Source organism: Pan paniscus, chromosome 12, assembly GCF_029289425.2.
Source record: "Pan paniscus chromosome 12, NHGRI_mPanPan1-v2.0_pri, whole genome shotgun sequence".
Classification (NCBI taxonomy): domain Eukaryota; kingdom Metazoa; phylum Chordata; class Mammalia; order Primates; family Hominidae; genus Pan; species Pan paniscus.
Window position 1 is genome coordinate 108,740,570 of NC_073261.2, and position 20,376 is coordinate 108,760,945.

The window sequence follows — 20,376 nt, forward strand, 5'->3', positions numbered from 1 at the left end:
GAGGTTATTTTCCTTTTTGGGTCTTGGAATAGAATAATGCTAAGGAAGCTCAGACACTTAATCCTTATTAAAGTTCTTCTTTGATGCTTACAAAAGGAATTCTTCTAAACATTAGCAAAATATTCATTCTGCCCACAGAAGGGTCAGCCTACTTTGCTGATAACTCTGCCCTCCATTGCCAAACAGGCAACTTAGTGAATTTATCTGACCTGGGGCTAACTAAACTATCCATTTTGAAATCATCAAAAAGAGTCCCACTGTTTTGGACTATTGCTGGGGCTGACTCTGCAGCATGTCAGTTTATAGGCAATGTGGCAAGTTCCTGAAAGAGGCTAATGCAAGCTGTTAGCTGAGCCTGATAAAAGCTTTGCTTGGCTAAGAAGGTGATAAACATTGCCACGTTAATATATAGATGAAAGGAGGCTGCCTTCAGTAATACTATTTAAGCTGTTTTACCCTAAGTGCTACCAGCAGAACAGGAACAGCAGTTGATTTAGACTCTTCACCTTCAGAAAGCAAGCATCTTGACAGGGCATCTTGAAGTGGCTAAAGGCGACTAGGTATCAAGCTAATCCACCGGGTTAGATTTGGTCTCTCTCCACAGAGAAATTTAGAACTAAGACCCTGACTGAAATCACCACCAGTCAATCAGCACCCATTCACTGAACACTTTCTTTTTTCTTTTGTTTAGATGGAGTTTCGCTCTTCTTGCCCAGGCTAGAGTGCAATGGCACGGTCTCAGCTCACTGCAACCTCCGCCTCCCGGGTTCAAGTGATTCTCTTGTCTCAGCCTCCCAAGTAGGTGGGATTACAGGTACCCATCACCACGCCCGGCTAATTTTTGTATTTTTTGTAGAGATGGGATTTCACCATGTTGGCCAGGTTGGTCTCGAACTCCTGACCTCAGGCAATCTGCCCGTCTCGGCCTCCCAAACTGCTGATGTGAGCCCCCACGCCCGGCCTCACTGGACACTTTCTGTGCCAATCCCTCTGCCGGGTGCTATAAATTCAGAAGTACAATATGGTTTCTCTGCCCTGAGGATGTTCATAGTCTGGTGTGGGAAACAAAAAATGTAACCCAACACAAAACTATAGACAGATAATATTTTAGAAGTCTATGGGGACTAGCAACAATCCAGAGAAGCAACAGAAGACTTTCTTAGAGAAGACCACGTTTACACTGAATCTCGATGGGTAAGAGTTGGTGAGGCAGAAGAGTCAAACCCTGGGTAGGCATCTGGGGGAAGTGAACAGAAATAAGACTTGATTCCTGTGCTCAGAGATCTTAGTCTTATCTGAGGGAGAGATAGAGGCATTTTTAAGTAAGGAATATTGTGCCTCCTACACGGCAGGCATCAGCTAGTATTTGTGGAACGAATGAATGAATGTGATAAATACTCTGATGAATGTATGGGTAATTTCTTTGGGGACACGTATAGAGCAAATAATTCTGCTTGGGATTATAAAGTTATGACATGTGAGCTGGTCCTTAATAGATGAGGTTTATCTAGCCAATAAGGAAGCAGCAAGCATTTCAGGCAGAGACATCCGTGTAGGGAATAACAAATGGTCTTAGGTGGCTAGAGCCAAGGTTCATGACTATGAATGCATGAAGCTGAAGAGACAAGTTGGGGCCAGGCTGCCTCAGCCTTGTGAGCCATGCTGAAGTACTAAGGCCAGATTCCGCAAGGTTAAGTGCAGCCACTGCTGGTACAGGCTCCATGGGTGGGGCGTTGTGGAGAATTGTCATTCATGCATCTAGTAGTTACTGTGTCAAACACTGTTCTAGAATTCTGTGAACAGAAAGGACTTAGTCCCTGCCCTCATCAAGTCTGCATTCTAGTTTGGGAAACAATGAAAAAAAAAACCCTAAACTCAACATTTATAATGTCAGGAGATAAAAAGATTAGGACTCTCTGAGGTGATATTTGAGTCAAGAACTGAATGATGTATGGAAACATAAATACAGAGAATTGTTTTCACTCATGAATTAGGAGATCTGAGTTCTAGTCCCAGCTTTAACGTTTTCTAGTTGGGTGACCTGGAAAAATTTTAAACTCACTGGGCCTCCAGCTGGCTGTTGTACATAGAAAAGCCTAAGAACCTTGCTCAAAGTGGGTGCTCCAAAAATGTGGTAGGTGATTAGATGAATATTAGTTACCACATTATATTTAAGCAAGCACATTTTTTTCCAGTAGCTCAAATGCCACGTTAGGATCCCTTGTGTGATGCTAATCTAGAGTTTCCTTCTTCTGAAAACACATCTCCCACCCTCACACTGCCCCCTACTAGCGTTACTGTGTCCACATTTTTACCAAAAGGCAGTGCTTGGCTGCATTCAGTTTGAATCCAAAATCTGATAGTCCTCTTTCCAAATGATGGTATTGGACACAGCTACAATTTACTGAGTCCCTAGAATGTGTCAATGGTGGCAGTGACTTCACAGATATCAAAACCTTATAGGATGCCATTGATCACTGTATCTCCACGGCCCAGCACAATGCCTGTCACATAAACATTTGAATAAATGAGTCTCAGAAAAGTTAGAAAATGTCTCCAGGGTCACAGAGAAAATCTGTTAGCAGAAAAGAATCTGAAGCTAGGTATGCCTGACAAGATGGCTCAAGCCATACTACCCAAAAGGAAAAAGTAGAGTCCTCATTATAAAATCTAGAAGACGGAGATTGTATATTTTTTTAATTTAAATTTTAATTTTTTTGAGACACTTTTTCGCCCATCCTGGAGTGAACTGCAGTGGCACTATCTCAGCTCACTGCCACCTCTGCCTCCCAGGTTCAAGCGATTCTCCTGCCTCAGCCTCCCGAGTAGCTGGGATTACAGGTGCACGCCACCAGGCCCCACTGATTTTTGTATTTTTAGTAGAGATGGGGTTTCACCATGTTGGCCAGGCTGGTCTTGAACTCCTGGCCTCAAGCAATCCACCCGCCTCAGCCTCCCAGCGTGCTGGGATTACAGGCACGGCCACCATGTGTGGCCAGATAGAGATTTTATATGGAAAAAAAATCTAAAAGAAAAACCGCCAACGACTTAAGATTGATTACACAAAGCCCAAAGCAGTTAGGCCAGAGCAGGGCCTTAGCATGGAGCCATCAGAAAGAAACCAATTACAGGATCCTAGTAGCTGGAGGCAGATCTTTGGCAGAGTATTTCAAAGGGAAGCAAGGCATCCTCAACAAGACAATGAAGTGATGAGCAAATACGTAAGCAGCAACTTATAAGATTTGATTTACAAGTGATAACATGACCACATCAAGGAACAAGAACATGGAATGCTTTAAAAAGAATTGGTATAACCTGGACAATGAAAACAGAGAAATCCTTGAGGAGGAGGAAGTATAATTTTACACTTATGCCTATATTAGGTATATCAGCAGTCCCCAACCTTTCTGGCACCGAGGACCACTTTCGTGGAAAACAGTTTTTCCACGGATGATGCGGGGGAGATGGCTGTGGGATGAAGCTGTTCCACCTTATATCATCAGGCATTAGATTCTCAGTAGGAGTGCACAAACTAGATCCTCGCATGCGTAGTTCACAATAGGGTTCGTGCTCCTATGAGACTCTAATGCCACCGCTGATCTGACAGGAGGCAGAGCTCAGGCGGTAATTCTCGCTTGCATGCCGCTCAACACCTGCTGTGCAGGCCGGTTCCTGACAGGTGATGGACTGGCACCTGTCCATAGCCCAGGGGTTGGGGAACCCTGAGCTATATAGCAAAATGAACTCAGACTGGCCACTCCCAACTAATTTTGTTATTTTCATCTCATACAATCTCAAGAATGCCTCTAGATATTTTATTTACCTGGTCTAGATGGTCCTGAACTATCACAGCCACGACTGAACAAATCAGAATAAGCAGAACCTTGGAAAATGTTTTAGCAACGACTTTTTTCTCTCTGAATATTCAAAACATTGCAATACAGTCCTTAAAGAGTTGAGATGATACAAGGTTTGTAAAGAATCTAGTTGAATGCTTAGCACACAATAGCTAATACACATTAGTTTCTCCCCTTCCTCATTCTGGAACTGGGATTGTTTCCACTTTTAGGCTATTATGAATAACGCTGCTATGGACATTTGTGCACAGGTTTTTATGTGAATATAAGTTTTCATTTATCTTGGGTATATACCTGGGAGAGGAATTGCTGGATCATATCGTAACTCTACATTTAACCATTTGAAGAACTACCAGACTTTTTCCAAAGTGGCTGCCCCATTTTACATTCCTACCAGCATGTTATGAGAATTTCAATTCCTCCACATCCTCATCAATACTAGTTATTATCTTTTTGATTGTAGACACTCTATTGGGTGTCTTGTGGTTTTGATTTGCATTTTCCTGATGAGTAATAGTACTGAAAATTTTTTAATGTGCTTCTTGGTCATTTGTATTTCTTCTTTGCAGAAAAGCCTGTTGAGCTATTTTGCCCATTTTAAAGTTGTCTTTTTATAATTGAGTTACGAATTCTTTATATACCTCCAAGATACAAGTCCCTTATCACATTTATGATTTGCAAATATTTTCTCCCATTCTGTAAGCTGTCTTTTCACTTTCTTGATGGTGTCATTTCAAACAACAGTTTTTAGTTTTGATGAAGTCCAGTTTGTGTATTTTCTTTTGTTGCCTATGCTTTGGGTATATTTAAGAAATCCTTGCCTAATCCAAAGTCACAAAGATTTATGTCTATGTTTTCTTCTAAGAGTTTTATAGCTTTAGCTTACATTTAGGTATTTGATCCATCTTAAGTTACTTCTTAAATATCATGTGAAGTAGGAATCAAATGTCATTCTTTTTTACATAGATATCCAATAGATCCAGAAGACAGTTGGTTCAAAGACTGTTTCCTTTTCCCATTGAATTGTCTTGGCACTCTGGTTTAAAATCAACTGACCATAAACGTGAAGACTTTTTTTCTGAATTCTCAATTCTATGCCATTGATCTATATTGACCTATATGTCTATCTTTATACCAGTACAACACATTCATTACTGTAGTTCTGTATACTTAAAATCAGGAAGGGTGGGTCAAACTCTTTCAAGATTCTTCTTAATATTCTGTGTTCCTGAAATTTCCATATGAATTTTAGAATCAGCAAAGAAACCAGCTGGAATTAATGGGAATTACATTTAACCTGTAGATCAGTTTGGGGAGTATGGTCATGTCTTCTGATTCATGAACATGGAATGTATTTCCATTTATTTAGAGGTGTACAGAAATACAATTGAGGCTGAGTATGGTGATTCACACCTGTAATCCCAGCACTCTGGGAGGCCAAGATGGGTGGATCGCTTGAGGCCAGGAGTTCATGACTAGCCTGACCAACAAGGGAAAATCCCATCTCTACTAAAAATACTAAAAATTAGCCAGGCATGGTGGCACACACCTGTAATCCCTGCTACTCAGGTGGCTGAGGCATGTGAATTGCGTGAACCCGGGAGGCAGAGGTTGCAGTGAGCCAAGATGGCGCCACTACACCCCAGTCTCGACAAGAGTGAGACTCTGTCTCAAAAAAAAAACAAACAAACAAAAACAAAATGCAATGATCATTGCACATTGGTCTTGTATTCTACGACCTGGATGAACTCGCTTTATCAGTTTTAATAGTTTTCTAGTGGATTTCTTAGAATTTTTGATGCATACAATCTTGTCATCTGCAGACACCATTTTCCTTTTCAATCTGGATGCCTCTCTAGAATTTTTGAGTGCGACCTAAATTAATGCATGACTTAATATTTGGTGGTATTAAAGTCAATACTGCATAGATTCAAAACAAAAGGGGGAAAAGTGCTATAGAAGGAAAAAATAGAAAAATAAAAAAATTAGCAGGCAAGAAAACTGATTCCCACAGGATTATTAGTTAGCTACATGATCCTGGGCTAGTTTCTAATCCTTTTGGTTATACATTTGATTTTCCAAATCTTTTTCCACCCGATATACCTGTGAACTTCTGGGGATACATAAGGATTTACTTTGCTCAGTTTATTCAGCCATTACGAGCATGATTTTTACTAAATATACTGACATCTTCTCTCCTTTTCTATTTTTGCCCCTCAAAAGAGACTAAGACACCAAAAGTGGAAGAGCACACTAAAGGTATCTTCAAACTGAGGGAGAATATAACTCTTAGGAAAAAGAGTTATAATGGAAGACCTTGCACGGCCTTCCAAAGTGGAAGAGCACACTAAAGGTATCTTCACACTGAGGGAGAAAATAGCTTTTAGGAAAGCGAGTTATAACGGAAGACCTTGCAAGGCCTTAAAAGAATGAAGAGAAGTATAAAGAATTATCCTCTTGGGAACAAGCTGGAATATAAATACTTTAGAGGCTTGTGGAAGAAAAAGTAAAGATGAACAATCAGATGAAGCATTTACTCTGTCAAGTACTATACCAATATTTTAAAACTACAATTAAGGAATAGTAAGGACATAATAATGACATACATTATCAGAAGTTTTCAATACAGAGGATCTTTTAAAACCAGAGTTTTAGGTGACTTAAAAAATTACAATTTTGATTAAAATGGCAAGTGTTTCATGACACAGAGAACATTAAAATTTTTACCACACATGAACTAGATACCTTCCCTCTGTCTCTGCTATTGCTGATAGTACTAAAATAGTAAGTTATACCTAAGTGTTTTAAATTTCAAGTGCTTTGGAATCTTAGTTTTAATCTCTGGCGTAAAGGAAGAGGACTATCCAAACAAGTACCAGAGTTGTTTTCTTTCTTATGACATTGTAGAGAACTCAGAGAACTTTTTGTTGAATCTGGGAAACAGCTTTCTTCATTTTCAGCTGTTTCATAAGATCTGACACACTGTTCAGTTTCTTTAATATGTATCTTAGGGCTACTCAACTTGTTATGGCCACTTTCTTTGAAATGGGATGAATTATGCTTTTGAGAACTGTGCTTCATTCTTTGAGTTGTGTACTTAGCTTTCCCAAACACTGGGGCACTTTGTTCATCAGAGGAATGTCTGTCAAGGCAAACACTCTTCTTCATTAAAATTTTCCGAGTGGTTTGCATATCAACTTTTCTACTATGATCTAAAGCAGTATTTGGTGGTCTAACATTGCAGGTCTTTACCACTGTGTTACTGACAGAATAAGGGACAGAAGTATTGACTTTATAGTCTTCTTGAAGCAGCTGGTCTCCTTTTAGAATTTTAGAGTCTCTGGATTCATTTTGCAAGGGAATTCCTGGAAGATCCTTTGAAAGATGTGATGTACAATCAGAACCACTGTTAGCAATACAAGATTCTTTTACACTAAGTATGGACAAAGTTTTCAGGTTGACATCTGGTTGTAGATTATCCTGAGGATATGATAATTTTATAAATATTCGTTCCTTTAAAGGCAAATCCTGAAGACATAAATCAGTAATGCCAGAAAGTAGATGCTCTTCAGGACTAATCCCATCAGAATCCTCATCCAACACTTTCTTTATGTTTGCAGTGTACCTTTCTGATTCACAGGACAGTTGTTCTGGGATATTTTCAAAGCCATCAGGGATGGCTGATAGCTCTGATTCAACTTCTGATTTTAAACCATGAGAAAAAGTATTCCTTTGAATAGCTGGAGAATTACTAAAAGAAGTACCTTCCCAGTCAATAGTGCTCAAGTGTAGATCAGCAATCATGGATATATTATGAGATGAGGTATTGGGTTGACTAGATTCTGAAATTAGAGACTTACTGACAGCTTTAATTTGCTGTATAGCCAAAGGTCTTAGAGAAGACATGAACTGTTCTTGTGCATTCAAACATGGAGTATTTTTAGGTAAAAGCAAGCTATTCAATGAGGCAGAAATAGATTCCTGTGGTAATGTAGGATCAGGGGAAATCCCCGAATTTAACTTGGAATTCTGCTTATGAAAGATTTCACATGTGGGTTTTAAAGTCATGTGTGACTGAAAGCTCATTACTTCATCTGGTTCTGGCAAATTGTTTTCTTTAGGCTTAATACCTGAAAAGAAAAAAAATACATATAATCAACATTTATTTTCTTTGCTTTAACTTGGGTAAAAAATAAAAAAATAAACAGTTCAGAGAGAAATCTCTATGAATAGTTTCTGCCTTTTTTTGATCTCAGTGCATTGCTAGATTGTAAAATATTTCCCTCTGAAAACAATGTTATAATTGAGTTGTTTTCCTCACTGAGTTCTGGGAAATAAAGAAAACATTTAAAATCCGAATATGCTATAAACAGTAGCTGCTGAACAACTGGTCAGTATAACTATTATTATTAACACGTGTCTAAGTTAGTAGACAGAACAGAATGATTTATTCCTGGCTTTTCAGCTTTAAAAGAAAGTATGTGAAGACAAAGAAGGAAGAATACAATTCTTGACTCTTGAGTTTATAGATTTCTCAGTAAAATTTAGACAGAGCAGATTCAAACAGAAGAGGTGGCTCTTCTATAACATTTGCATGTGGCATAAATAGCTATCAAACCCAAAACTTACGTTTTTGTTTCTTCCCTTTAATTTCTAACTTTTGTTTTTGGTAAACAGCAACGATCTCAGGATATGCTGCTTCAAACAATGATTCTTCCTCAATTGTTAATAAAGCAAATTCTCCATGTTGTTTATCTTCCATAGCATAATGTTCTAAAAGATTAAAAATACAGCAAAGTGTCCTTAATTAGGCATTTAAAAAAATTCAATCGGTCAGGCTTGATGGCTCACACCTGTAATCCCAGCATTTTGGGAGGCCAAGGCGGGCGGATCATGAGGTCAGGAGTTCGAGACCAGCCTGACCAACACCAGACCAGCCTGATCAACATGGTGAAACCATGTCTCTACAAAAAATACAAAAATTAGCCGGGCATGCTGGTGCGTGCCTGTAATCCCAGCTACTCAGGAGGCTGAGGCAGAAGAATCACTTGAACCTGGGAGGTAGAGGTTGCAGTGAGCCGAGATCGCACCACTACACTCCAGCCTGGGCAACAAGAGCAAAACTCCATCTCAAAAAAAAAAAAAAAATCAATCTTTCCAGGTAACTAGCTTTATCAGGTAAAATAAGTCATTCACAAATGAACTTTTCATTGCAAATCTTGCTTTTATAACACTATATTCTAACAATCTGTTGACAGCAGTACATAATTTATTTGCTTTTTGCCTAGCAATAGCCAGATGGAGATTCTTTCTAAATTAGAACTTTAAATCCTCTTATTTCAGAGATGGTAGCAGTAGCTGAAAGGACAGAAAACTTTGTTTAGGTAAGGTTGGTTGGTTTAATTCAGTTAAGTGTTAAAATTCCAGGTAAGAAATGAAACAGTTTCCTAAAACTCAACATCAGCTTTCTTTAGGGATGGCTTCTGAAAAGAACACAATTGAAAGGGCCATCAAAAGTATTACTACTTTCCAGGCTGGGCGCAGTGGCTCACGCCTGTAATCCCAGCACTTTGGGAGGCCGAAGTGGGTGGAACACCTGAGGTCAGGGGTTCGAGACCAGCCTGGTCAAAATAACGAAACTCCATCTCTACTAAAAATATGAAAATTAGCCAGGCATGATGGCAGGTGCCTGCAACCCCAGCTACTTGGGAGGCTGAGGCAGGAGAATCACTTGAACCAGGAGGCAGAGGTTGCTGTAAGCCAAGATGGTGCCACTGCACTCTCCAGCCGGGGCAACAGAGCAAGACTCCGTCTCAAAAAAAAAAGTATTATTACTTTCATTTTAAATTATCTGTTTTTCACTATCTCCAGTTTGGGAGCTAATTCAGAGTTCACTGTATTTCTGTCTGGAGCAAAAATAAGAATAATTTGACAATAAAAAATTCCCACTGAAAACTAAGCAGGGTTAAAAAAAAAAGGAAAGGAAGTGTACCCCAGGAGTATTTTAACAATCTCAATTTTTTCAGATGCAGCTATACATGACATTGAATGACCACAGCATTTGTAAAAGCATGTATTTGAGAAATATAAATAAAAATTATTTCGGTATTACTTCCTTAAACATTACAAAAGAAATGTCAAATTGAGACATTAAAATAAAATCAAAGTTTATCATATTTACTATTAGTCAAAACCTATCTAAAATAACACAGGCAAACTATGAAATCAACCTGTGGTGCATGTGATGGGTTTCCTCTTTATTTTTCACACACATGCTGTGTGTGTATATATATAGATACACACACATATGTATGTGTATACATATATATACACACATATATGTGTGTGTATACATATATACACATATATATGTGTGTGTATATATATATGTGTGTGTGTATATATATATACACATATACAATATTTACTAGACATACATGGTCAAATATTATAAATGGAATATTTTGCTTAAAGTGAATACATACCAGGCTTTTCCCATTCTATTTCAAAACAATGAACTCCATTTCTGATTCGAGTCTTAACAATTCTGAAAAACAAATTCATTTAATGAAGTCTAATTGCATAAGATATTTGGAAATTTTCCATTTCTAACCTGAATAATTTCCATAGATTTTTTTTTTCCCAGGTAAAAACATTTTAAGGAATTACTGCCTATTCCTTTGACTAGTTTATTCAAAAGATAATATTGTTAGGTACATAGAGTTTATTACTGTTAGTTCTTCTAAGTAAGTTGTTTCTTACCTTATTATGCAGTGTTCCTCATCTTCACAATAATGATTTTTGTTTTAAAATTTGTTATATTACTTTGGTAAGTACCGTATTTGTCTACTAAGTCTTCTTAAATCTCTTTATTTTCAAACTCTGTGTAGTATTATTCTACATGTACCTTGTAAGCTGAATATTGCTGAATTTTATTTACTTATCCAATATAATCTGTCTTTTAATAGGTGAGTTTAATCTGCTTACATTTTTGGTGATTACTGATATAGCTGCTGGATTCATTCATGCACCTTATTTTGTTTGCTGTCACCAGCTTTTTCTTTGTTACTTCCATCTTCCTTCTGCCTGTATTGTTTTGGTTTGATAGTTTCACTTTCTTATTTTAATTGTACTGGTTTGGAAGACAGAGATTATATTTCTAGCAGGTACTCTTAAGTGTTTGAATGCATACTTTGGGAGTTTTGGCTTATCATCATCATCATCATCATGTATTAATCATTAAATATTATACAAATATTTATATACATAATTTTTTCTAGTCAGTTTATTAAATTATCCAAATACGTTTTAATCAATTCCTGGGCTGACCACTGTTTCTTGTAATTCACATCTTCCCTCTGTGTTCATTTTTTTTCTTGCTGAAGTATATCCTTTAACAACACTTTAAAAAATAAATTATCCTTTTTTTTTGAGTCTTGCTCTGTTTGCTCAGGCTGGAGTGCAGTGGCACCATCTCAGCTCACTGTAACCTCTGCCTCCTGGGTTCAAGAGATTCTCGTGCCTCAGCATCCCAAGTAAATGGGATTACAGGCATGTGCCACCACGCCCAGCTAATGTTTTGTATTTGCAGTAGACAGGTGTTTTCGCTATGTTGGCCAGAATGGTCTAGAATCCCTGGCCTCAAGTGATCCGCCTGCTTTGGTCTCCCAAAGTGCTAATCCAGGCATAAGCCACCACGCCCAGCTCTTTAACTGCACTTTTAAGGAAGGTTTGAGTGGTAAACTCTCTTACTCTTCATATGTTTAAAAACGCTTTTCCTATGAATAATGTTTTAATGATTTCAAGGTTGTAAATTGTTTTTACTCGGTACTTTGAAACATCACTCCAGCATCTTCTGGCATCTATTACTGTTATGAAAGATGTGTGCTATCAGATAGTTGATCTTTTTTCTTTTATACTTCCCAGCAAACTGTTTATTCTGAAAAATTTCAAACCTTTATAAAAGTTGCAAAAATAGTACAATGAATACTCACATACTTTTACTGAGATTCATCAATTGTTAACATTTTATCACATTTGCTTTCTCCATTTGCAAGTTAGTTGCAAACATGTCTCATGGCACATCTGCAGCCTGTCTATGTAGAGTATTTTCCTACATTGCCACAAAAAACTTTCACACTCTGGAAGTTTAACAATGATACAATATACAAACCATATTCAAATTTCCCCAATTGTCCTAAAAAAAAAGGTCCTTTATGACTTAAAAACAATTCAGAATTCAATCAGGATCATTTTTCTTGAATTGTGTTGTCTCTTTATTTTAATCCAGAAAACTACCTAGATATTTTTTATTTTTGAAGAGTCCAGGATAATAGCTCCACAGAACGTTTTTCACTTGGATTCATTAGATTGTTTCCTCATGATTAAATACAGATTAAACTTTCTTTTTTTTTTTTTTTTTTTTGAGACAGGGTCTCACTCTGTCACCAAGTTTGGAGTGCAGTGGTATGAACTCAGCTCACTGCAACCTCCACCTCCCAGGCTCAAGCAATCCTCCCAACTCAGCCTTCCAAGTAGCTGGGATCACAGGTGCTCTCCACCACGCCTGGCTAATTTTTTGTATTTTTGGAAGAGATGGGTCTTGAACTCCTGAGCTCAGTCGATCCACCGGCCTCAGTCTCCCAAAATGCTGCTGGGATTACAGGTGCGAGCCACCACGCCCCACCTAGCTCAAGCTTTTTTGGCAAAAATATTATATGATAATGTAGTATCTTTCTCAGTTTAACGTATTAGAAAGCATATGAAATCAGTCTATTGTTCTTTTATTGGTAATTAATCACTGAGTTAAACTGATGTCCACTGGATTTCTCCACTTTTGAAGATACCATTTTTCCTTTGTAATTAATCTGTAGAGCGGTACTTGAGACTGTGACTATCCTTTCTCTGCAGCAATCTTTCATCTAATGGTTTTAACATCCATTGATGATTGTTGCCTGATTGGTTTGGTACTTTTTAAAATATTCCTTTTATCGTTGATGTCTACAATATGCCTTGGGTATTTCATGTATTGCGGCTATAATTTGTAGTATAACTATCTGTCTTAAATTTTGGAAAACTCTCAGACATCATCTCTTCAAAAATTACTTTTCAATCTTTTCTTTTATTAGCTTCTAGGAATTAATCCAAAACTACTCTTAAGCATTTTTTATATGAGAGTCTTTGAGATGATTTCTGTGTGACTTGATTTGTCTTCCAAATCACTAATTTTTTTGGACCAATTTAGCCTAGAGACCCCTTCATTGCTTTTTATTTCAACAACTATTTTTAAGCTAATAATTCACTTTTTATATCCATCCATTTACACACATTTTTATAATTTTGCCTTCTGTTGCTTACAGACATGTCTTCATCTTTTTGAGGATTCTAGCATTCTGAAAGGCCAACCACACCCACCCCTTGCATAAAACCTGTCAGACTGTTTTAAAACTTAATTTAATCCGAAGTGAATTCATGACGCAATTGTTGATTTTAAAAATATTATATTTCTTTATATGTTAAGCTTTCTTCTTCAATTCTTTTATATTTTATCTGTCTTCACTTCTATCTCTCTAGTCTCTTTGAGTAATTTCCAGTGGGCTTTCTGGGCTTCAGGCAGCATTTGGTTAGTTTTTTATTGTCTACCCCAGCCTCTAATCTCCTGATAGGAACAGAGAAATTCCACCCTAGCTACTGGGTTTCAAGAAATAAGCCTGACTCCATCAACATCTTGCACTTTTGGTCCCCATTTTTTTTTTTTTCTCTGAAGCGATTTACCTCCTGGATGATACTGCTGCTTCTAGATTTAAGGCTCTGCAAAACCAGTTTTAGTTCCCACATTCCCTTTACACGTTTGTTCCTTTCCTGGTCCACTGAAATAGTTGTCTTATAAAGCCTGGCTATATCCTTTTATGCTTGTTTCTTTTTATAATCTATTATTACTATGTGTTTGAAGTAGAAAAGTATGATAAAGCATGACTTACTATGTTGTTCTGATTATAAGCCCTGAATAAGCTTTTAATATTCCAGGAGGCCTTTCCTCCACCTTTACAAAAACGAGCTTAAAGATATTAGGAATATTTTAATTATAAAATACTCAAGTAAAAACACCATCTTCACCATACAGTTCTTTACATTACCGAATTGGCTGTAGTTGATTAGAGTTTCTGCTACCAAGCTTTCTTTCTATCATGTCATAACGGGTCAAAAGTACCAGCAATTTCTCACATGCATAGTGATTGGGCCACTCCATTTTTTCAAGAGTAAATCTCTATAAATATAATAAAAATAAAACAAGATTTTGTTATCTCTTGGAGACAAATAGCACTCCTAGGTGATATTAATATTTTTTCCTTTAGAATTAACGTAAGTTAAAGTAGTATCAATGAGAATATTCTAGAAAGAATGAGCCTCCTAAGGAAGAATCATTATTGCATAATGATTAAGAGTGAAGGCTCTCGGTTTGAACGCCAGGATGATATTTCTTAGATGTTGGGTAACTTACTTAAACTCTCTTAGCCTCAGTTTTACCATCTGTAATGTGAAAATATTATAACCCACTTCACAGATTATAAAGATTGAGATTACATGTAATGCATTAAACATAACAGCAAATTTAAATGTCTAACAAATGTTGGCTGTCATTATTAATGTGGCTGTCGTTATTAATGTGGCTGTCATTACTTACAGCTGGTACTTGTAAGTACCCAGCTGTTGCAATTTATTGAGCCACTCCGTGTCCCTAGCCACTATATTAGGAGTTAATATAAATAATCTCATTTAATCCTCATGGTGACTTTATGAGATAAGTAATATTATTTCTGTTTTGAGAATAACACGCATCCAGGGTCACACAGTAGGTGGAATATGGTCCAAATTTAAATTTAGGTCATTAATTTCAGATATCAATGTTTTTGTAAATGATACTACCTTCCACAATTATATACTTGATCTTAACATTCTCTTGTTATTAAACCCTCTTCCCCCAAAATATCCATGGATGCAATATATCCACATATGCTAATTAAGGCATCTTCTAAAACAGCATAACTATACTTTGTCTTATAGTGTGCAAAGATGGCCACTGTATGGCAAATGAGAGAGTAGAAATAAATGCTGAAAAAATATAAGAGCTGCCTGTTTTAATTTTAAACCTCCTCTCAGACCAATCAGAGTGAATATCTGTTCCTATCTTTCCAGCATATAACTTCATACAGTAAAGAAGAATTTATTTTCAGATACCTGAAACAATAACAAATCAGGTCTTTGGTACCTGATAACCTTCACCAATTTATCCTTGTTTAAAAGGAATTCTTGAATAACCTAGCAAGAAAAAAGAAAATAGAAACTGAGATTTAAACTTCTAAGAAAGTTTCTAAAATTAATACAGTTGAATTACTGGATATTACCTCATGGAATGGGAATCCCTCACAACAGCAAGCTTTCCTGAAAAAAAAATTATATACATGTTATTACTATAATCAGACAATTTTAGACTCTGAAATCATCTCAGCCAATCTCCTCCCATTTAATAAGAAATGTGAATTTACAGTATCCCAAACAGTCAAGCTTCCCTTTGAATAACTATTACATTACTATCTCCTAGGTTAGCTAAATTTTTGAACAGAAATGAAAAAAAATTTTTGTTAAACATGTGACTAATCTAGACATGGGGAAAGATTATATGGAAATAATTCAACCAAAGGTATGTGTATAGGTCATGCCAGGAAAAATCATGAGTTTTTAAAAAAACTTACTTCTTAATATTGTTCTCTACTTCACTGAGTTGCCTATCATGTTCTGTACGGTGCCACTCACAAGGACAGCAGTATTCATAGTCATGTGGCTCACAATATTTATCACTTTTACATAATCTGCATCCATTACGTTCATGATCCTTAGGTGAACCTTTATGGAAACCCAAAAAAAGTATAATATTTTTTGCCTTTTATAATTACTTTCTACATACATTCTTTTTGCCAGTATCTAAATTTTCCAAAATTAATATTGCCTAGCACACTACCTAGCATATAGAAAGGTTTCAATACATTTAGGATGAATAGAGTAATAGACACCGTAGTAATTCTTGGGCTCAAGTAGATCTTGAGCTATTACTATCACATGACACTTTAGAAAAAATTATTCTTCTATCTGAAAGTGTTAATTAGACACTTGAAATTATACATTTACAATAATCAACAACAGAAAACTTTCTGGTTTAGGTGGAAGCTACATGCATAAAAAGTAGAATGTAATTACTAGCAAAAAAGATTATTTACTTAATAGAATAGCTCTAATAGAATAGTTTCTTTAATGAGTGTATTAAAAGAATATAGCAGTTAATTACCTCTGCTAGTGTCTAGCTCTCAGTTACAGTTATTTTTAAACTATCCTTGGAACATGAACAAATGATGACTGCGGCACGGGTGTGGAAATTTAATTCCCTTTAAAAGCAAAGTGTGATTACTTTCAACATTGTCTTGAGAATATGTAAGAGCACATATACTTGATATGACCTAAAATTGTCATTTATAAGTTATCAAAAAACTATACAATAGCATCTTATTTATAAAAACATTGATTTTCTTCCATGATTTTATCTATAATTTAATAATGTTAATAAAAATATATTAAGACAACTAGATATAGCAGAATTTCTTTTAAAAGATGAGTTAACATGATATCCTAATCTCTTTTGGGAATGAAAGGCCTTTCTGATCCAGTACGTGTTCCGTAGTGTCTTTTTTTTTTTTAAACCAAGACTAATGAAGAAGATCCAAGCTATTTTCAAGAATAGTGAACATGTATTAGAAATTAGTTTTAAGTCACTGTCTTCACACACAAAATGCATTACAGGACAATGAAGAATCATTTAAGTAGATAAATATAAATCACCAATATATTAACAAATGGTTTCAGTTCCATTTTCCCTAAGACTTATTAGTATATTTTTTTTCTTAAAATGGATTTCTATATTGAAAAGATAGTTTTAAGATCTAAGTAATTTGGTATCATAGTTTGAAACTGTACTTATCCTATATTTATCATCTACATCACATTATTGGTTTCAATAAACATTTACTGAGTGACTACTATCTGTATATAACAAAACTCCTGACTGCAAGGAATTCCTAATCTAGCGGAGAGGACAATGTAAAACCCTTCAAAGTATTATTAATATTGGCATGTAAAAAGTACTATGTGAACAAGAATTAAAACATGCGTATGAGATACTAATAACCATTCCCTATGTCTCCTTACCTGGATGGGAACACACAGAACAATGAGCCAGTTTTTTAGTGACTAGCAGTTGTGGACTAGAGTTACAAGATGTTTCATTCCACCGATTAAACCTTTAATAGAAAGTGGTTTTTAAAAAAAGGAAAAAAAATGAGGTCACAAAAACGATATGTTCTCAAATATCAGGCTGATCTATTCCCTTTCACCTACCTAATTATTTTCCCTTTGGTGGTTGATAAAGTTGCTGGCCTAGTGTGGGAAAACCCTCAGTCACAAGCTTTAAGTGTGGCCCCAAGGCCCAAGGACAGCAGAACTGCAAGACAGGAGAGAGAGTATATGTGTGTGTGTATCTATATATCGGTATCTCTATTAAAAAAAAATTGTATATATATATATGTATGTATATATATATCCAATCAGTCTTTTTTTTTTTGAAGAATCTTAAGTTAGGCAGCAGTATGTGAGCAGACTGACTCTGTGTGCCAGAGTACAAAACAGAATCATGAACATTTCTCTATATCAGAAAGAAGAGTAAAGAGTAATATATAAAATTAAATAAAACATTAATCTTCTAGGTGAAAACTGTATCAAAAAGCTAAATCATCTAAAATAATCATTTCTTAATCTCTTGTGCAAAGAGCAAAACATTACCTGCTTCATAAAAGATTTTAAGAAAAATGTATAGTACTATAAAGATTTCTACTAATTAAAAGTTAATTTCGTTTTTGGCTAAAGTTCCAGGTTAACATAAAGCCACAAAGGGTATGGTTAGGTATTAATCATAAAACGTATGTGTTCTGAATTATGTTCCTCTACTTAAACAAGTTGAAGTTTTTATAAAAGCTAAATTATCTCTTCAGGTCATTGTGCAGTATCTGGTACTTAATAGTTATTATTTAGCTTCTGGAATTTCTAATTCATTTACTACAAAGACCAAGTACAAGCCTGTTAAAAATTAGCATTAATTGCTTCCAGATAAAGAATAGCACTGCAAAAATTAAAAATAACTGAAAGGAAAAGTCAGTATATAAAACAGAATAATAGATAATTATAAAATAAATGTAATTTTATTATTTTCAAGTGTCAACAGTGCTTATTTGCTGAAACTGTTTCAATAAGAATGGTTTGGAGTTAGCCAGGTGTTATATTCACTTGCTTTTCCTTCTTTATATTATTTTTTACAATTCCCAAATGATTCCTTAACTCACCCCCAGGCCAAATTATACCTTTTCTTTCTTGCTTGGGCACAGTAATAACTGATGTCAATAATGGATTTACTGAAGTCTTACATTTATCAACAGTTTTACAGCTAAAAGAGAAGTATCATAGGAAAGAATACAGTGATTTGATGTATTTTTTATGGTCATTCCTTTTTCATTTTTACCTCTTAACATTTTTTTCAGGCACTTGCCATCTTGAACCTGCTGGAGGCTAAGACTGCTTTAAGTTTCCCAGTGTCCTAGTTCCTTTCTTATTGATTCTATACCTATCATCATTAATATTAATTTTTATAAAACATTGCTTTCATCAGCAAATATAATTCATGTGTTTTTGAGAGAGTAAATAGCATAGTTTGTTAACTTCTATATAATCTGCATCTTGTTCTGAATCCTCCAACTATAGAGACTAAACGAATTAATGTTATTATTAAATATGTAGCTATAAAGCAAAGGCCAGTCGAGTAAGATTTCAATTAATGTTGCTTATTATTAAATATTTACAACACGCCACAGACATTTCATTTATAGAAAGAAAATACAATATCAAAGTATTAAATACAAAATTATTTTAATGTCATGTTTATCTTTACCTTTTGGTAAAAGGGTTTAAAATAGCTAGTGGCAAAATGCCCATGGTCATACATAAATGCACTTGACATTGTACTAAATGTGTTTAGTGAGCTAATAATAGATTTTTTAAAATGCAGTATGGTGGCTGGGCACCGTGGCTCATGCCTGTAATCCTAACACTTTGGGAAACCAAGGCAGGGGGATCACTTGAGCCCAGGAGTTCAAGACCAACCTGGGCAACATAGGGAGACCCTATCTCTACAAAAAAAAAAAATTAAAAATTAATATATTAACATGTTTAATATAAATAATATGTATATTTTAAATGCAGTATGGTGGCTGGGCACAGTGGTGCATATCTGTTGTCCCAGTTACTCAGGAGGCTGAAGTAGGAGGATCACTTGACTCCGGCAGGTTGAGATTGCAGTGAGCAGTGACTGCGCCACTGCACTGCAGCCTAGGCGACACAGTGAGACCTTGTCTCCAAAAAAAGAAAAAAAAATGCAATACGGCTTAGAACATGTATTCTCATCCTTCCTTTGGAAAATTTCAAAATAAATAAAAATAAATTACCTTAAATCAAACAAAATATAGGTCCGTTTAAAAATACAAAACCCTTTTTTGGAAAACAATTGTTTCCTGTACTATTCGTTATTAAGTTCAGCAAGAATAAAGGTTCAATGTCACAAGAGAAAGTAATTATTAGTTACCTCTGAAGTAAACTTTGCCCTTTCAAAATCTGTATAAGTTTTAATGCTTGCTCTTTTCCAACTCCAGGGACTCCCTTTCAGAAAGTGGGAAAAAACATAATTCCAATGTTAATCACTAGGAATGGTTAAAAGTATATTAATTGAACGGAAGAGTCAGCAGCTGAAAGAATGAGGTAACTCTTCAATAAAGAAAGGAAAAGATATGCAAGATACACTGCTATGCATAAAACAAAAACTTCACAATAGTGTATATGATCAGGATTTGTAAAGTAAATGACAATTACACTGTTATCTATGTAAACAAAAATTTCAGCGAGTTATATACCAAACCACTGATGGTGTTTATTTTAGGGAAGGGAGGGTCATAATTTTAGAGGGCTTTCATTTACTATGTTAATTATTTGGATAATATTTTAATTTAACCTAACTTTATGTTTGTAATCAGGAAAAAGCAAGTTCATTTAATTACATGAACATTTAATATTCCAAAACCCAGACATAAACAGAGAACGAAGGAACGTTTTAAGTTAACTCTTGAAATTAAAAACTTAAGAAAATTTGAAGTGTGAATTTCCAATATACAAAAATGATATGCCTTAATGTATATTCCTGTCACAATTTCTGATTTAAACTGAGTCTTCCAGCCCCTGTAAGTGTATGAATATGTCCTTATAAGCAGAGCTGTTATTTAACCAGTACACACTAGGATTTACACACTCGTGTTAACTGGTTAGTAAATAGCTACTGCCCAAGCATTCTGAGTATCTGCCTGCACAGGAATGT

General features: G+C 35.6%; 2 protein-coding genes across 8 annotated transcripts in view; one reads left to right on the forward strand and one right to left on the reverse strand.

Annotated features, from left to right (window-relative positions):
- Window positions 1-20,376, forward strand: part of SMC6 (structural maintenance of chromosomes 6) — a 132,210-nt gene that overhangs the window by 11,623 nt on the left and 100,211 nt on the right. Inside the window, exon 4 of one of the 3 annotated variants that reach the window (XM_055108225.2) lies at window positions 692-798. The exons of the other annotated variants lie outside the window; for them this stretch is intronic. The gene's annotated coding sequence lies outside the window, so the exon portion shown is untranslated. The remainder of the gene's footprint in view (window positions 1-691; window positions 799-20,376) is intronic. 3 annotated transcript variants of the gene reach the window in all.
- Window positions 3,802-20,376, reverse strand: part of GEN1 (GEN1 Holliday junction 5' flap endonuclease) — a 30,758-nt gene continuing 14,183 nt past the window's right edge. For all 5 annotated transcript variants that reach the window (XM_003826990.5, XM_008952340.5, XM_063594658.1 and 2 more), the window contains exons 6-14: window positions 19,594-19,667; window positions 17,115-17,206; window positions 15,611-15,761; window positions 15,263-15,299; window positions 15,096-15,176; window positions 13,994-14,124; window positions 10,343-10,404; window positions 8,487-8,630; window positions 3,802-7,987 (exon numbers count right to left, since the gene is read on the reverse strand). In XM_003826990.5, the coding sequence (XP_003827038.2) occupies window positions 6,669-7,987; window positions 8,487-8,630; window positions 10,343-10,404; window positions 13,994-14,124; window positions 15,096-15,176; window positions 15,263-15,299; window positions 15,611-15,761; window positions 17,115-17,206; window positions 19,594-19,667 (2,091 nt within the window). In that variant the 3' untranslated portion in view covers window positions 3,802-6,668. The remainder of the gene's footprint in view (window positions 7,988-8,486; window positions 8,631-10,342; window positions 10,405-13,993; window positions 14,125-15,095; window positions 15,177-15,262; window positions 15,300-15,610; window positions 15,762-17,114; window positions 17,207-19,593; window positions 19,668-20,376) is intronic.